Source organism: Triticum dicoccoides, chromosome 2A (genome assembly GCF_002162155.2).
Source record: "Triticum dicoccoides isolate Atlit2015 ecotype Zavitan chromosome 2A, WEW_v2.0, whole genome shotgun sequence".
Classification (NCBI taxonomy): Eukaryota; Viridiplantae; Streptophyta; class Magnoliopsida; order Poales; family Poaceae; genus Triticum; species Triticum dicoccoides.
In genome coordinates this window covers 340718546-340732622 of record NC_041382.1, presented here as the reverse complement: position 1 = coordinate 340732622, position 14077 = coordinate 340718546, and the positions used below count along the sequence as shown (strand labels likewise).

At 42.1% G+C, this 14077-nt stretch overlaps 1 protein-coding gene across 4 annotated transcripts; it reads right to left on the bottom strand.

The window, feature by feature from the left end:
• Positions 1-7336: 7336 nt before the first annotated feature.
• LOC119359366 lies at positions 7337-10988 on the bottom strand. Of its 4 annotated transcripts, XM_037625588.1 has the most exons (6): positions 10504-10988; positions 10237-10295; positions 10041-10142; positions 8603-8758; positions 8033-8115; positions 7337-7912 (listed from the first exon to the last, which is right to left on the bottom strand). In XM_037625588.1, the coding sequence occupies exons 4-6, from the start codon at positions 8714-8716 to the stop codon at positions 7534-7536; spliced, it is 576 nt and encodes a 191-aa protein (XP_037481485.1). In that variant the 5' UTR covers positions 8717-8758; positions 10041-10142; positions 10237-10295; positions 10504-10988; the 3' UTR covers positions 7337-7533. The 4 variants fall into 4 exon arrangements, 2 of the variants coding, with proteins under 2 accessions (XP_037481485.1, XP_037481484.1); XR_005172493.1 differs by having other exon boundaries at positions 8033-8509; positions 8603-10142; XR_005172494.1 differs by having other exon boundaries at positions 8033-8105; positions 8603-10142.
• Positions 10989-14077: the final 3089 nt, after the last annotated feature.

Genomic DNA, 14077 nt, shown 5'->3' with positions numbered 1-14077 from the left:
GCATAGGGAATGACTTTCATTTTCTCTATATCTTTTGCAGTGGTCGAGCATTGAGTCTGACTCAAGCTCACACCTTGTAACACATGCAAGAACCCTTTCTTTGATTGACCATTTTGAACTTCTTTAAAACTTTATCAAGGTATGTGCTTTGTGAAAGTCCAATTAAGCATCTTGATCTATCTCTATAGATCTTGATGCCCAATATATAAGCAGCTTCATCGAGGTCTTTCATTGAAAAATTCTTATCCAAGTATCATTTTATGCTATCCAGAAATTCTATATTATTTCCAATCAACAATATGTCATCCACATATAGTATTATAAATGCTACAGAGCTCCCACTCACTTCCTTGTAAATACAGTCTTCTCCAAAAGTCTGTATAAAACCATATGCTTTGATCACACTATCAAAGCGTATATTCCAACTCCGAGAGGCTTGCACCAGTCCATAAATGGATCGCTGGAGCTTGCACACTTTGTTAGTACCTTTTGGATCGATAAACCCTTCTGGTTGCATCATATACAACTCTTCTTTAAGATATCCATTAAGGAAAGCAGTTTTGACATCCATTTGCCAAATTTCATAATCATAAAATGCGGCAATTGCTAACATGATTTGGACAGACTTAAGTATCGCTACGGGTGAGAAGGTCTCATCGTAGTCAACTCCTTGAACTTGTCGAAAACCTTTCACAACAAGTAGAGTTTTGTAGACAGTAACATTACCGTCAGCATTAGTCTTCTTCTTGAAGATCCATTTATTCTCTATGGCTTGCCGATCATCAGGCAAGTCAACCAAAGTCCACATTTTGTTCTCATACATGGATCCCATCTCAGATTTCATGGCTTCAAGCCATTTCGTGGAATCTGGGCTCATCATCGCTTCCTCATAGTTCGTAGGTTCGTTATGGTCAAGTAACATGACCTCCAGAACATGATTACCATACCACTCTCGTGCGGACCTTACTCTGGTTGACCTACGAGGGTCGGTAGTAACTTGATCACAAGTTTCATGATCATTATCATTAGCTTCCTCACTGATTGGTGTAGGAATCACTAAACTGATTTCTGTGATGAACTACTTTACAATAAGGGAGAAGGTACGATTACCTCATCAAGTTCTACTTTCCTCCCACTCACTTATTTCAAGAGAAACTCCTTCTCTAGAAAGAATCCATTCTTAGCAATGAATATCTTGCCTTGGGATCTGTGATAGAAGGTGTACCCAACAGTTTCCTTTGGGTATCCTATGAAGTTACATTTCTCTGATTTGGGTTCGAGCTTATCAGGTTGAAGCTTTTTCACATAAGCATCGCAACCCCAAACTTTAAGAAACGAAAACTTGGGATTCTTGCCAAACCACACTTCATATGGTGTTGTCTCAACGGATTTAGATGGTGCCCTATTTAACGTGAATGCAGCCATCTCTAAAGCATAACCCCAAAATGATAGCGGTAAATCAGTAAGAGACATCATAGATCGCACAATATCTAATAAAGTGTGGTTACGATGTTCAGATACACTATTACGCTGTGGTGTTCCAGGTGGTGTGAGTAGCGAAACTATTCTGCATTGTTTTAAAATGAAGACCAAACTCATAACTCAAATATTCACCTCCATGATTAGATCGTAGAAACTTTATTTTCTTGTTACAATGATTTTCCACTTCACTCTGAAATCTTTGAACTTTTCAAATGTTTCAGACTTATGTTTCATTAAGTAGATATACCCATATCTGCTCAAATCATCTGTGAAGGTCAGAAAATAACGATACCCGCCGTGAGCCTCAACACTCATCGGACTGCATACATCAGTATGTATTATTTCCAACAAGTCAGTTGCTCGCTCCATTGTTCCGGAGAATAGAGTCTTAGTCATCTTGCCCATGAGGCATGGTTCGCAAGCATCAAGTGATTCATAATCAAGTGATTCCAAAAGCCCATCAACATGGAGTTTCTTCATGAGCTTTACACCAATATGACCTAAACGGCAGTGCCACAAATAAGTTGCACTATCATTATTAACTTTGCATCTTTTGGCTTCAATATTATGAATATGTGTATCACTACTATCGAGATTCAACAAAAATAGACCACTCACCAAGGTTGCATGACCATAAAAGATATTACTCGTATAAATAGAACAACCATTATTCTCTGATTTAAATGAATAACCGTCTCGCATCAAACAAGATCCAGATATAATGTTCATGCTCAATGCTGGCACCAAATAACAATTATTTAGGTTTATAAAACTAATCCCGATGGTAGATGCAGAGGCAGCGTGCCGACGACGATCACATCGACTTTGGAACCATTTCCCACGTGCAATGTCACCTCGTCCTTAGCCAATCTTCGTTTAATCTGTAGCCCCTGTTTTGAGTTGCAAATATGAGCAACAGAACCAGTATCAAATACCCAGGCGCTACTACGAGCATTAGTAAGGTACACATCAATAACATGTATATCAAATATACCTTTCATTTTGCCATCCTTCTTATCCGCCAAATACTTGGGGCAGTTCCGCTTCCAGTGACCAGTCCCTTTGCAGTAGAAGTACTCAGTCTCAGGCTTAGGTCCAGACTTGGGCTTCTTCACTTGAGCAGCAACTTGCTTGCCGTTTTTCTTGAAGTTCCCCTTCTTCCCTTTGCCCTTCTTCTTGAAACTAGTGGTCTTGTTAACCATCAACACTTGATGCTCCTTCTTGATTTCTACCTCCGCAGCCTTTAGCATTACGAAGAGCTCGGGAATTGTCTTATCCATCCCTTGCATATTATAGTTCATCATGAAGCTTTTGTAGCTTGGTGGCAGTGATTGAAGAACTCTGTCAATGACACTATCATCAGGAAGATTAAAGTCCTGTTCGGAAAGCCTCCACTCCACAACTCCACTCCTGGAGTTGGTGGAGTTGCAACTGAAAACTGTGGAGTAGCTATTTCCTGACTCCACAACTCCTGGAATTTCATGGAGCTGGTGGAATTCCGAATAGGCCCTAACTCCCAGTTGAGTCAACTGGTTGTGGTACCCAGACATTCTGAGTATATGTTCACTGACAGAACTATTCTCCTCCATCTTGCAACTATAGAACTTATTGGAGACTTCATATCTCTCAATTCGGGCATTTGCTTGAAATATTAAATTCAACTCCTGGAACATCTCATATGCTCCATGACGTTCAAAATGTCTTTGAAGTCCCGATTCTAAGCCGTAAAGCATGGCACGCTAAACTATCGAGTAGTCATCAGCTTTGCTCTGCCATACGTTCATAACGTCCAAAGTTGCTCCTGCAGCGGGTCTTGCACCTAGCGGTGCTTCCAGGATGTAATCCTTCTGTGCAGCAATGAGGATAATCCTCAAGTTACGGACCCATTCCGTGTAGTTTCTACCATCATCTTTCAACTTAGCTTTCTCTAGGAATGCATTAAAATTTAAGGGAACGGTAGCACGGGCCATTGATCTACAACAACATAGACATGCAAAATACTATCAGGTACTAAGTTCAAGATAAATTAAAGTTCAACTAATCATATTACTTAAGAACTCCCACTTAGATAGACATCCCTCTAGTCATATAAATGATCATGTGATCCAAATCAATGAAACCATCTCCGATCATCACGTGCGATGGAGTAGTTTTCAATGGTGAACATCACTATGTTGATCATATCTACTATATGATTCACGTTCGACCTTTCGGTCTCAGTATTCCGAGGCCATATCTGCATATGCTAGGCTCGTCAAGTGTAACCCAAGTATTCTGCATGTGCAAAACTGGCTTACACCCGTTGTATGTGAACGTAGAGCTTATCACACCCGATCATCACGTGGTGTCTCAGCACAACGAACTGTAGCAACGGTGCATACTCAGGGAGAACACTTATACCTTGAAATTTAGTGAGGGATCATCTTATAATGCTACCGCCGTATTAAGCAAAATAAGATGCATAAAAGATAAACATCACATGCAATCAAAATATGTGACATGATATGGCCATCGTCATCTTGTGCCTTTGATCTCCATCTCCAAAGCATTGTCATGATCTCCATCGTCACTGGCTTGACACCTTGATCTCCATCATAGCATCATTTTCGTCTCGCCAACTATTGCTTCCACGACTATAGCGACCGCTTAGTGATAAAGTAAAGCAATTACATGGTGATTGCATTTCATACAATAAAGCGACAACCATAAGGCTCCTGCTAGTTGCCGATAACTTTTACAAAACATGATCATCTCATACAACAATTTATGAATACGGTCATGTAATGTCGGTCCGGGCCGCTTCATCCAACAATACCGCCGAATCAAAGTAAGACATTGCTGGTAAGCAGTATGACTATTATCGCACACAACTCTTTGTGTTCTACTCGTGCATATAACATCTACGCATAGACCTCGCTCGGATGCCACTGTTGGGGAACGCAGTATTTCAAAAAATCCTACGACCACACAAGATCTATCTAGGAGATGCATAGCAATGAGAGGGGAGAGTGTGTCAACGTACCCTCGTAGATCGAAAGCGAAAGCGTTTAGTAACGTGGTTGATGTAGTCGAACGTCTTCGCGATCCAACCGATCCAAGCACCGAACGTACGGCACCTCCGTGTTCAGCACACGTTCAGCATGATGACATCCCTCGAGCTCTTGATCCAGTTGAGGACGAGGGAGAGTTCCGTCAGCATGACAGCGTGGCACGGTGATGATGATGTTACTAGTGCAGGACTTCGCCTAAGCACTACAACGATATGACTGAGGTGTGTAACTGTGGAGGGGGGCACCGCACACGGCTAAAAGAAGACTTGGTGTGTCTTTGGGGTGCCCCCCTCCCACGTATATAAAGGAAGGGGAGGCCAAGGCCAGGGAGGAGGCACGCCGGGTGTGGGGAGTCCTACTAGGACTCCCTAGTCCTAGTAGGATTCCCACTCCCTTCTTTCCTTTTTCGGAGTAGCTAAATGGGGGAAGAGAGAAGGAGTAGGAGAGGGAAGGGGGCGCCGCCCCCACCCCTTGTCCAATTCGGATTGGCAAGGAGGGGCGAGCGCCACCTCCTGGTCGGCCCTCTTTCTTCTTCACTAAGGCCCATGGTGGCCCTTTAACCTCCCGGGGGGGTCCGGTAATCCCCGGTACTCCGAAACTCATCCGAAATGACCCAAACCATTTTAGTGTCCGAATGTAACCTTCCAATATATGAATCTTTACCTCTCGACCATTTTGAGACTCCTCGTCATGTCCATGATCTCATCTGGGACTCTGAACAAACTTCGGTCATCAAATCACATAACTCATAATACAAATCATCATCGGACGTTAAGCGTGTGGACCCTACGGGTTCGATAATTATGTAGACATGACCAAGACACATCTCTGGTCAATAACCAATAGCGGAAGTTGGATGCTCATATTGGCTCCTACATATTCTACGAAGATCTTTATCGGTCAAACCGCATAACAACATATGTTGTTCCCTTTGTCATCGGTATGTTACTTGCTCGAGATTCGATCGTGGTATCATCATACCTAGTTCAATATCATTACCGGCAAGTTTCTTTACTCGTTCCATGATGCATCATCCCGTAACTAACTCATTAGTCACATTGCTTGCAAGGCTTATAGTGATGTGCATTACCGAGAGGGCCTAGAGATACCTCTCCGATACACAGAGTGACAAATCCTAATCTCGATCTATGCCAACTCAACAAACACCATCGGAGACACCTGTAGAGCATCTCTATAATCACCCAGTTACGTTGTGACATTTGATAGAACACAAGGTGTTCATCCGGTATTCGGGAGTTGCATAATCTCATATTGAGAGGAACATGTATAAGTCATGAAGAAGGCAATAGCAATAAAACTAAACGATCATTATGCTAAGCTAACGGATGGGTCTTGTCCATCACATCATTTTCTAATGATGTGATCCCGTTCATCAAATGACAACACATGTCTATGGTCAGGAAACTTAACCATCTTTGATTAACGAGCTAGTCAAGTAGAGGCATACTAGAGACAATTTGTTTGTCTATGTATTCACACATGTACTAAGTTTCCAGTTAATACAATTCTAGCATGAATAATAAACATTTACCATGATATAAGGAAATATAAATAACAACCTTATTATTGCCTCTAGGGCATATTTCCTTCAGAGGAGTCCTTGTCTTGATCACCAAGTCTTGTGGAATCCTCCTTGTATGCGTCATGGCTGCTCGAAGTGGCCCATGAGTGAACCGCCATGGGGGTCCTCGGCCCGGTCCACCTGGTCGAGAGACAACGTGGTGAGTACCCACTAGCCCAGGACACCATCAACGTGGAGAAGTCATCCCGAACAAGCCTCTTAAAGGATTATCTCCCATAGTAGTAAACATAAACAAAATATAACACATACGGTAAAAGTTGTCCCTACCAAATTCCACTTACCAAGAACGCTACACTCCCGACGATGGCGCTAGAAAAGAGTCTTGATGACTCACAAGAATAGAGGGTCAATTTAGACCTTTTGAGAAATAAGAGTGTCAAACCCATTGAAGAGCAGAAGAAATTGACAAGCGTTTTCGATAAGGTTTCAGTGCAAATGATATAAAGATAGTTTGATAGCAAGATAAATAGTAACAAGGTAACAAGTAACAAAATTAATAAAGTGCAGCAAGTGGCCAAATCCTTATTGCTGCTAAGGACAAGCCGATTGTGCTTCTTATAATGACTAAAACATCCATGAGGACACACGAGGATCTCGCTAAGTTACTTTCACAGTGATTCATCAGCGGTTGGGAAACGACGACCATCGGTGTTGGAAAACTATGTTGCGCCTTGCCGCAGTGCTATTACCGGTGATGGCAAAGAAGCTGCAATGGCGGCGACCACGAGCTGAACATTTGCTGGAACCGACGACTTTGAGTTCTGCAACCGGCGATGGCAGAAGCTACTACCAGCGACTTATTTTTTGTTGCAACCATGCACGGATTTGCTGGAACAAAAGGTCGACGGTCGTGACGGCGATGTTGCTTTGCTGCAATGGCGATGCAATTTTGTTGGAACCGGTGACTGCCGCCACTACAACTGGCGACGACCGTGCTACGACATGATGCTGCAACCAACAAAAGAAGTGTTGGAACCATGGTGTCATTTTTTTTCCTGGAACCGATGAGGTTGTTTGCTACAACCAGCGATGGATATGTTTTGACCTGCACGGGAAGTTACAACCGTCATTGACGACGATGACATTTTTTGATGCAATTGTCGTCTCCGCTTGCTACGTCCGGCAATGAAAATCGTTACTACGACGACGACCATGTTTCTTTGCGACTAATCTTTATCTTACTACTATTAAAAGACCAAACATGACTTCCCCTACATCCACACCAGAAAGTGCACACGGGATAACCCCCCACGTCCAATCAGACCCACTTGATACCATCCAACTGTCCACGTTACATCAACCATACTACAATCAAATCAACGGTTCACAACAAATGTTTTGCCAGCAGAATCCCCCATTCAGGATGCTACACAACCCCACGATGACACCTCCTGGGAATTAAACAGCACCTCCACGATCTACGCCGCCACCACGCCAGGAACCGCCGTGATCAGCGCTGGTGTATGCGATGTCCTCGACCCGGTAGACATCCTCGACCCGCCTTGCTCCCCTACCTCTCCTCGCCCCTCCGTCGTCGCCACGCCGCCCTAGCCCCTCGTGGCCGCAATGTCCTCCACCCCGGTGCACGTCATTCCTCGACCCGCCTTGCTGCCCAACCTTTCCTCGCCCCGCCTTCATCGCCACACCGCTGCCGTCCCTGGTGGTCGCGACATCCTCCACCCGGTGGTCGTCCTCGACAACGGCGTGCTGCCCTACCTGCGGTGTCATCACCCCGTGTGGCCCGCAGCATCTCGAGGACATATGACTACTTTCTGACCTGCCAGTGCATAGGTTAGATCATTTGAATTCGCAAGTATAGAGATCAGGCAGAAGACAAAAGGAAATTGCTCTTTTAATCTGACAATCTATAATTTGTACTATAAAATTTGATACTTACAGTACATCATGATCTGCATGACAAACTGAGTTGACAATATGGCATCCTTTGAGCATAGTGGGGCACGTACTCCCTTTCAGGACCTGACAAACAACGACAATTCAGGTAAATACATATATCATGTACTCTTACGTACTTCAATCTTGTAAATCCAAAATATATCGTTGCCTCACAGGTCAAAAAACAGATCCAAAAGAACTAAAGAGACAAAGGGAAAGGGAGAGGTAAAAAGGGATGCAATACTAAAAAATTATGACAGGAGGCAAGGGATTTAAGAAAGCTATGTCTGCTATTATAAATGTAACCAACACTCTATCAAAGCCACCCGTGGCCATGTCGCCTGGTTACTCCATTTTCTCATACATTTCATGAATCACAAGTAAAGTCGTATTAATCAAGTCTTCTTTTGGACATGTTTTGACATTGTGGACAGGCCCAGTGCGCAGTCTGCTGTCACCCCACAACGACACACCCCAGCTGCGGAAGGTCATGTGTTCTCTTGTCAAACATAATACCTTAGTTTGTGTCTCAACAACTGACATTGTACATACAATTATGATGCAGGCATACCTGTTGATATGATAATGAGTGATCAAACTCCACTTCATGCTCCAAATTCATTAAGAGCACACCAGACAGTGTCGGTTCTAACAAGGAAAATGTCCATAATATCGACTCTGACATTGAGTCCTCCCAACCGACTGTGTTACGACCGCCACTTCAAGCCTACAGATGCAACACTCCATATGGTACTCAATTGTGGCTCATATTATCTATCATACTTAATTGACACTTACACCGTACATCTGATTGACAAAACACTTTTGCTCATGTTGTCTTGTACCTAATTAACACTTATTATACAGAAGCAAAACAAGCACTCAAGAGGCAGATGGAAAGTGGCCAGTATGAGCAACATAGACAAGGTATATTACAAAGCCTATGTGACAAACGGCGTCGAGCCAAATCTACAGTAGTCATTACAACGATAGAACAAAAACAATCCCACACAGGTGATGCCAGCTACATGAAACACTGCATATCCAATCTTTGATTTCCTAACTTACAGTCACTCAATTTCTATAGCTGATGAAGATTGTGATTACCTACAGAGCATCTACGAGTAAGGTCAGGTGGAAGTGTGTTCTTATTGAGTGCATGCATCTCTAAGATGATAAAGATCGGTTGCTATCTGTCCTCAGATGACACAGATGCCACACCAGCATGGGTATTAAACAGAGCCAAAGAGTATTTTGGAAAATAATATGGCTAGTCTTACTTTTCTACATATTTCTATGAATTACAACGAGAACGACCGGTTCGTCCACATAGGAGTACAACTAAAATAATCATTTTCTTCAGATATTCATTCCAATAAACATGGACGACGTTCACTGGTACCTATGTGTTATAAATGCCAGGAAACTATGTGTTCAAGTGTCGACTCGCTAGGCCCATCAATGAACCGCAAGGACTTCACTAATACGGTCAGTAGTTAGTCCTACTGACCCATCTTTTCATAAGAAGCTATTTTTCCTCTTATTTCTCACTTTTCATGCTCATACTTTTTTCATTTGTTGGTACAACAGCTAGAAGGACTGGATGATTTATTCAAATATGCATCCGAGCACATGGAATTAAAATCCAGTAAGTGGATTGATCTAAATGTTACAACATGGAAAAGAGAATAATATATTAAGAGCAGTCTTCAGACGACTGGGTACGCCTCCTAATATAACTCAAACCATTTATGCTTAACAGGGTACATTTGGTATGTTGTTATGTTTATTTTTTCACTGCTTAGCACTCCTGAAGCACATTTCATTAACAGATTTGGTATGCCAATGCAATTGACGGACCACCTCACATGAGATCTGGCCTAAATAATGGAGCTCAAGGCCATACATTTCATTGGGTTGCATATAGTATAGAAAATGTGTTACCATTTCTAGATTTGAACAACAAATATGTTACTCCTCGCATGGAAAGAAGCAGATAGATAGCATACCTGTATGTGTTTCACTAACATTCTTCCACTACTCTATATCATCCATGCCAACATAGAGAAATAGAAACATCTCACAAATGAATGACAATGTGGCGAAGGCGCCTGTTGTGCATACAATGGCATAAGCATCAGCAAAGTTCAGATGTCAAATGATGGAGCCAGATGTATTTTTGATACAAATAGTGCAGATACCAACCTGCGTGTGACCCTGGAACTCTTTGTTACTTAGTGCCGGTAATAATGCGACATTACAACCTGAGAATACCACAGGAATCAAGCAACCACCACAAAAAATGACTCAACATCAATTATAGCCAGCTGATTGTGACAAATTAAGCCACCCGGGATTCAAATCCACAACTCAATTAGCTTTGTCACAACATGGTTGACTCAAAAATGTCACCTGACTAAATCCCCACTGATAACCATAGGTGCACTAACAACATCTAATCGAACATTATACCTTCAGCAACCGAGCACGTACACAAGCTGCGAACTTCTTTCCGGAGCGACTGTGTGAGCCAAGCACGGGGGGCGATGATTACGGCGGGCACAATGGACTGAATCTCGGTCCAATTCGAGATGCCTCCTCCCACATCATGTACAGCAGCTCGCATCTCGATCTGCTCTGGGCAGTACGATGGCGGGGGCAGAGCTGATCTAGGGAAGATGAGCGGGGTTGGCGGCGAGGCAAGGCCGCGGTGGTGACAGGAGCTAGCGGGGAGAGGCCGTTGTGTGGATAAGGGCCGGCGGGGAGAGGTCGTCGTGGGGGTAAGGGCCGGCGGGGCGGGGCTATGGTGGGGATAGGACGAGACGGGGCGAGGCCGTGGTGGTTGTGTTGGTGGTGTGGGTTGGGGGAGGGGGGCCGCCGGGCATCGCCGTGGCCGGAGAACGGCATGCTGCAGAGGAGGCGTCGTGCTACAGAGGAGGATGCTGGCGGAGGAATCAAGTCATGAGTGGAGAAAGCAAAGTGATAGTGTTTCACGATCTCACCGCACACCACTGGAGAAACCGAGAAAGCAAAGTGCGACGCGTTATCCTGTTGCTCCTTCTTTTATTTTACTTTTTACCGGCTGCTCTTTATTAGTGTTCCTCTGTTTTTTTACAAAAATCCGACCTCTGGTTGCTTTTCTGTGGCCTAATTACGCCACCCAGACTAAACCGATCATCGACCAAATGGATCATCGGGCGTGTCTCTTTTGTTTCATTTTTAATATATATGATTGACAACACATTCAGTGAAGAATATTTATATGGGTTCCTCTCTAAATAATTATGCATTAAAAAATTCATTTTTTTATTTATAGCCCTTTTGTTCATTTGATTTATATAAAAAAATGTGTTCAAAAATTCAATTCCTTTATTCATAGCCCTTTTGGTCATTTGATTTATATTAGCGGCAAGTGTTCAATTCTTTTTCCATTGAGCGTGTCCGGTATGGCTGTGTGGTTCAGTTATCATCATTTTATTATACTAATAATTTTTATTAATATTTTTGTTATTAAGCATAACAAAAAAATATGTAGGTCATCTTGTGGTCTCTCGATGTTAAATTACATGGAGTACTTCACGGGAGATAGTTTGTCCGACACTCCCGAACATGTATATTTTGCATCATATCCTGATACTAATTATTTTGTGTTGTATCATTATTTGAAAACTAAGTTTTATTACTGCTTTACTTTAGGTTCACATGGCAGATTTTAGAACAAAATTATGTGTCATTTTAGTCGACTCAGAATTCAATGATGACGATATAAGAAACCGAGATTTGGATGATGATGAAACCAACACAGATCCTACTCATTGTATGATCGTCGAAACACCTCCTAACAAACCCAAAGCATCCAACTCATCGCCACAAGTTGAGCTCATCTCATGATCATTTATCATTTTGCTGTTTGTCACTCCAACAAATGATGAGTTAATAGATGAACTTTGCTTGTTCATCAACATGGTTGATGATGTCCCGTTGCTAGAGTAAGACACATTCTACCAGTTTATTTTTGTTTCTAATAAATTATTACTCTTGTATAATTATAATTGACAAAATTCTCATTTCACAAGAGCGAATGGGTGAAAAGCTCTCAACCTTACCCTATCAGTTTAAACTTGAGACATGTAAAGAACATATTTAAAAAAATGAGTACATGGATCCTGGTTGTTTTAACATGGCTGTGAGGATACTGGCGTGCCATGACGTCTAGCTTGCTAGAGTGTGATACGATAAGATTTGAATTCAAATTAATTGTTTATTTGGTCTTAATAAATGATATTGATTGATGTATTTCTAGATGCATGTATTCTTGTAGATTTTATTGCATTGTGATATTCTTGGGTTATTTTTATTGTTTGTCTTGGACCAACATAAAAAAGTTATTTCTATTTTGGACCCGCTTTCGATACCCACTTTCGTAAAGTATATTCTTGAAACTATAGTCAACGATCTAAACCTTGCACTCTAAGCTGCAATCCTGCCTTGAAGGACGACATTTTTATATGGGGACGCAAAGTTCTTGTTGTTCCCACAAACTCATACAGGTAATAATCTTGTCAATACATCACAATTTAATTGATTCATTCAACTCGCATGTAACATTTTATACATGCAGTCCCTGTCTGGTTATTTGGTTTTCAACTTAATGCACTCATGGCATGATGGGACGCTACATTTTCTAGTACTGAAGGTAAATGCTGACACCATGCTCGTTTCTACACACGTCACACGTGTTTTTTTAAATTACAATGTTATATAATGCATATCTAGGATGATTTTGAACTGAGGAAGTGATTTTTGGTTCATATTTTGAAGTATGAAGAGAATGAAGTTACAATATCCCAGTCTTAGAACGAAGCATTATAGACCACATCAAAAGATGGACCTTTCAGAGAGGATCATCATCAAATAATGATTACTAGATAATGTTGCTTAGTTGTTATTTTTAAGTATTTTTGTAATAAGTAACAATTAAAAATACATTTATGTGACCGTTGATTTTATGTGAAGACATGTGTATTGGTCGTTTGTACATGAGCGAGTTTTTTCATTATTTTCTTGGAATTTTGGGATCACAACATTTCAACCATGGAAGTCTTTCACGGGTCAAACAAGACCCATGAATTAATCTAAATAAATTGCTACATTAAAATCATTGGGCGTGACACACATTTAAATGTTCAGGTAAAAACACAAGACAAACTTCATGTTTTTATTGTAGTTTATTAGGATACGTGCGTTGCACGTGCACTCTTACTAGTTCCTAATGGAACAGTTGATAGGATTACGTTCATGGTTTTTTTCGTCTGGTTTATTTTCGTCTCGTTTAGTTTCGTCTCATCTTTCATCATCATATCTTCACATTGATTTTTTTACCCTCCAAACAAAAACTATGTTAACATGTGCAAACTTTTCTAACCACGCATGTCACAAACAGGCAGATACTAATATCATGTTACCAAAAATTAAACACCATTTTCATAGAAATCTATTCAAAATCCTAACTTTCCTAACACATCGATTCTTACCTTTCTTAATCTTTCTACTCCTAATCTCTACTTCTAAGTCTGAGTACGAAGGTTGTCGCTTTTTTGTTTGTTCGCTCCTCCCCTCCCATCTATCGAAAGCATCTGGCACCGACCGATTTTTTCGGAGCTGACAACGGTTTTTTTTTGTTTTTTTTGGAGGATCCCGATTTTGATTTTCTTTCCAGTCTTTCCAAACAATCCCCACCCGATCTGAATCAGGGGTTGCCTCCCTTTCAAGTTCCTACCCATCCCGTCCGTTCTACAAGCCATGGAAGAGAGAGGGCGCAGATGGGAGCATGGTGGCCTCTGGACCATCACGCGGGAAAAGGACATGCCGATGCACTGCCGCCCACCTCGCCGCCGCCGCTGCTCGCGTGACGGTTCTCCTCCGTCCACCCCCACCTCCAACTCGATCTCCGGCTATCGCAACCCTGCAGATGGCCAAGTCTGGGTACAAGCACCTGCCGCGCATCACGGAGGACACAGCCCGCACGCCGCTCTTAGCGTCGTCT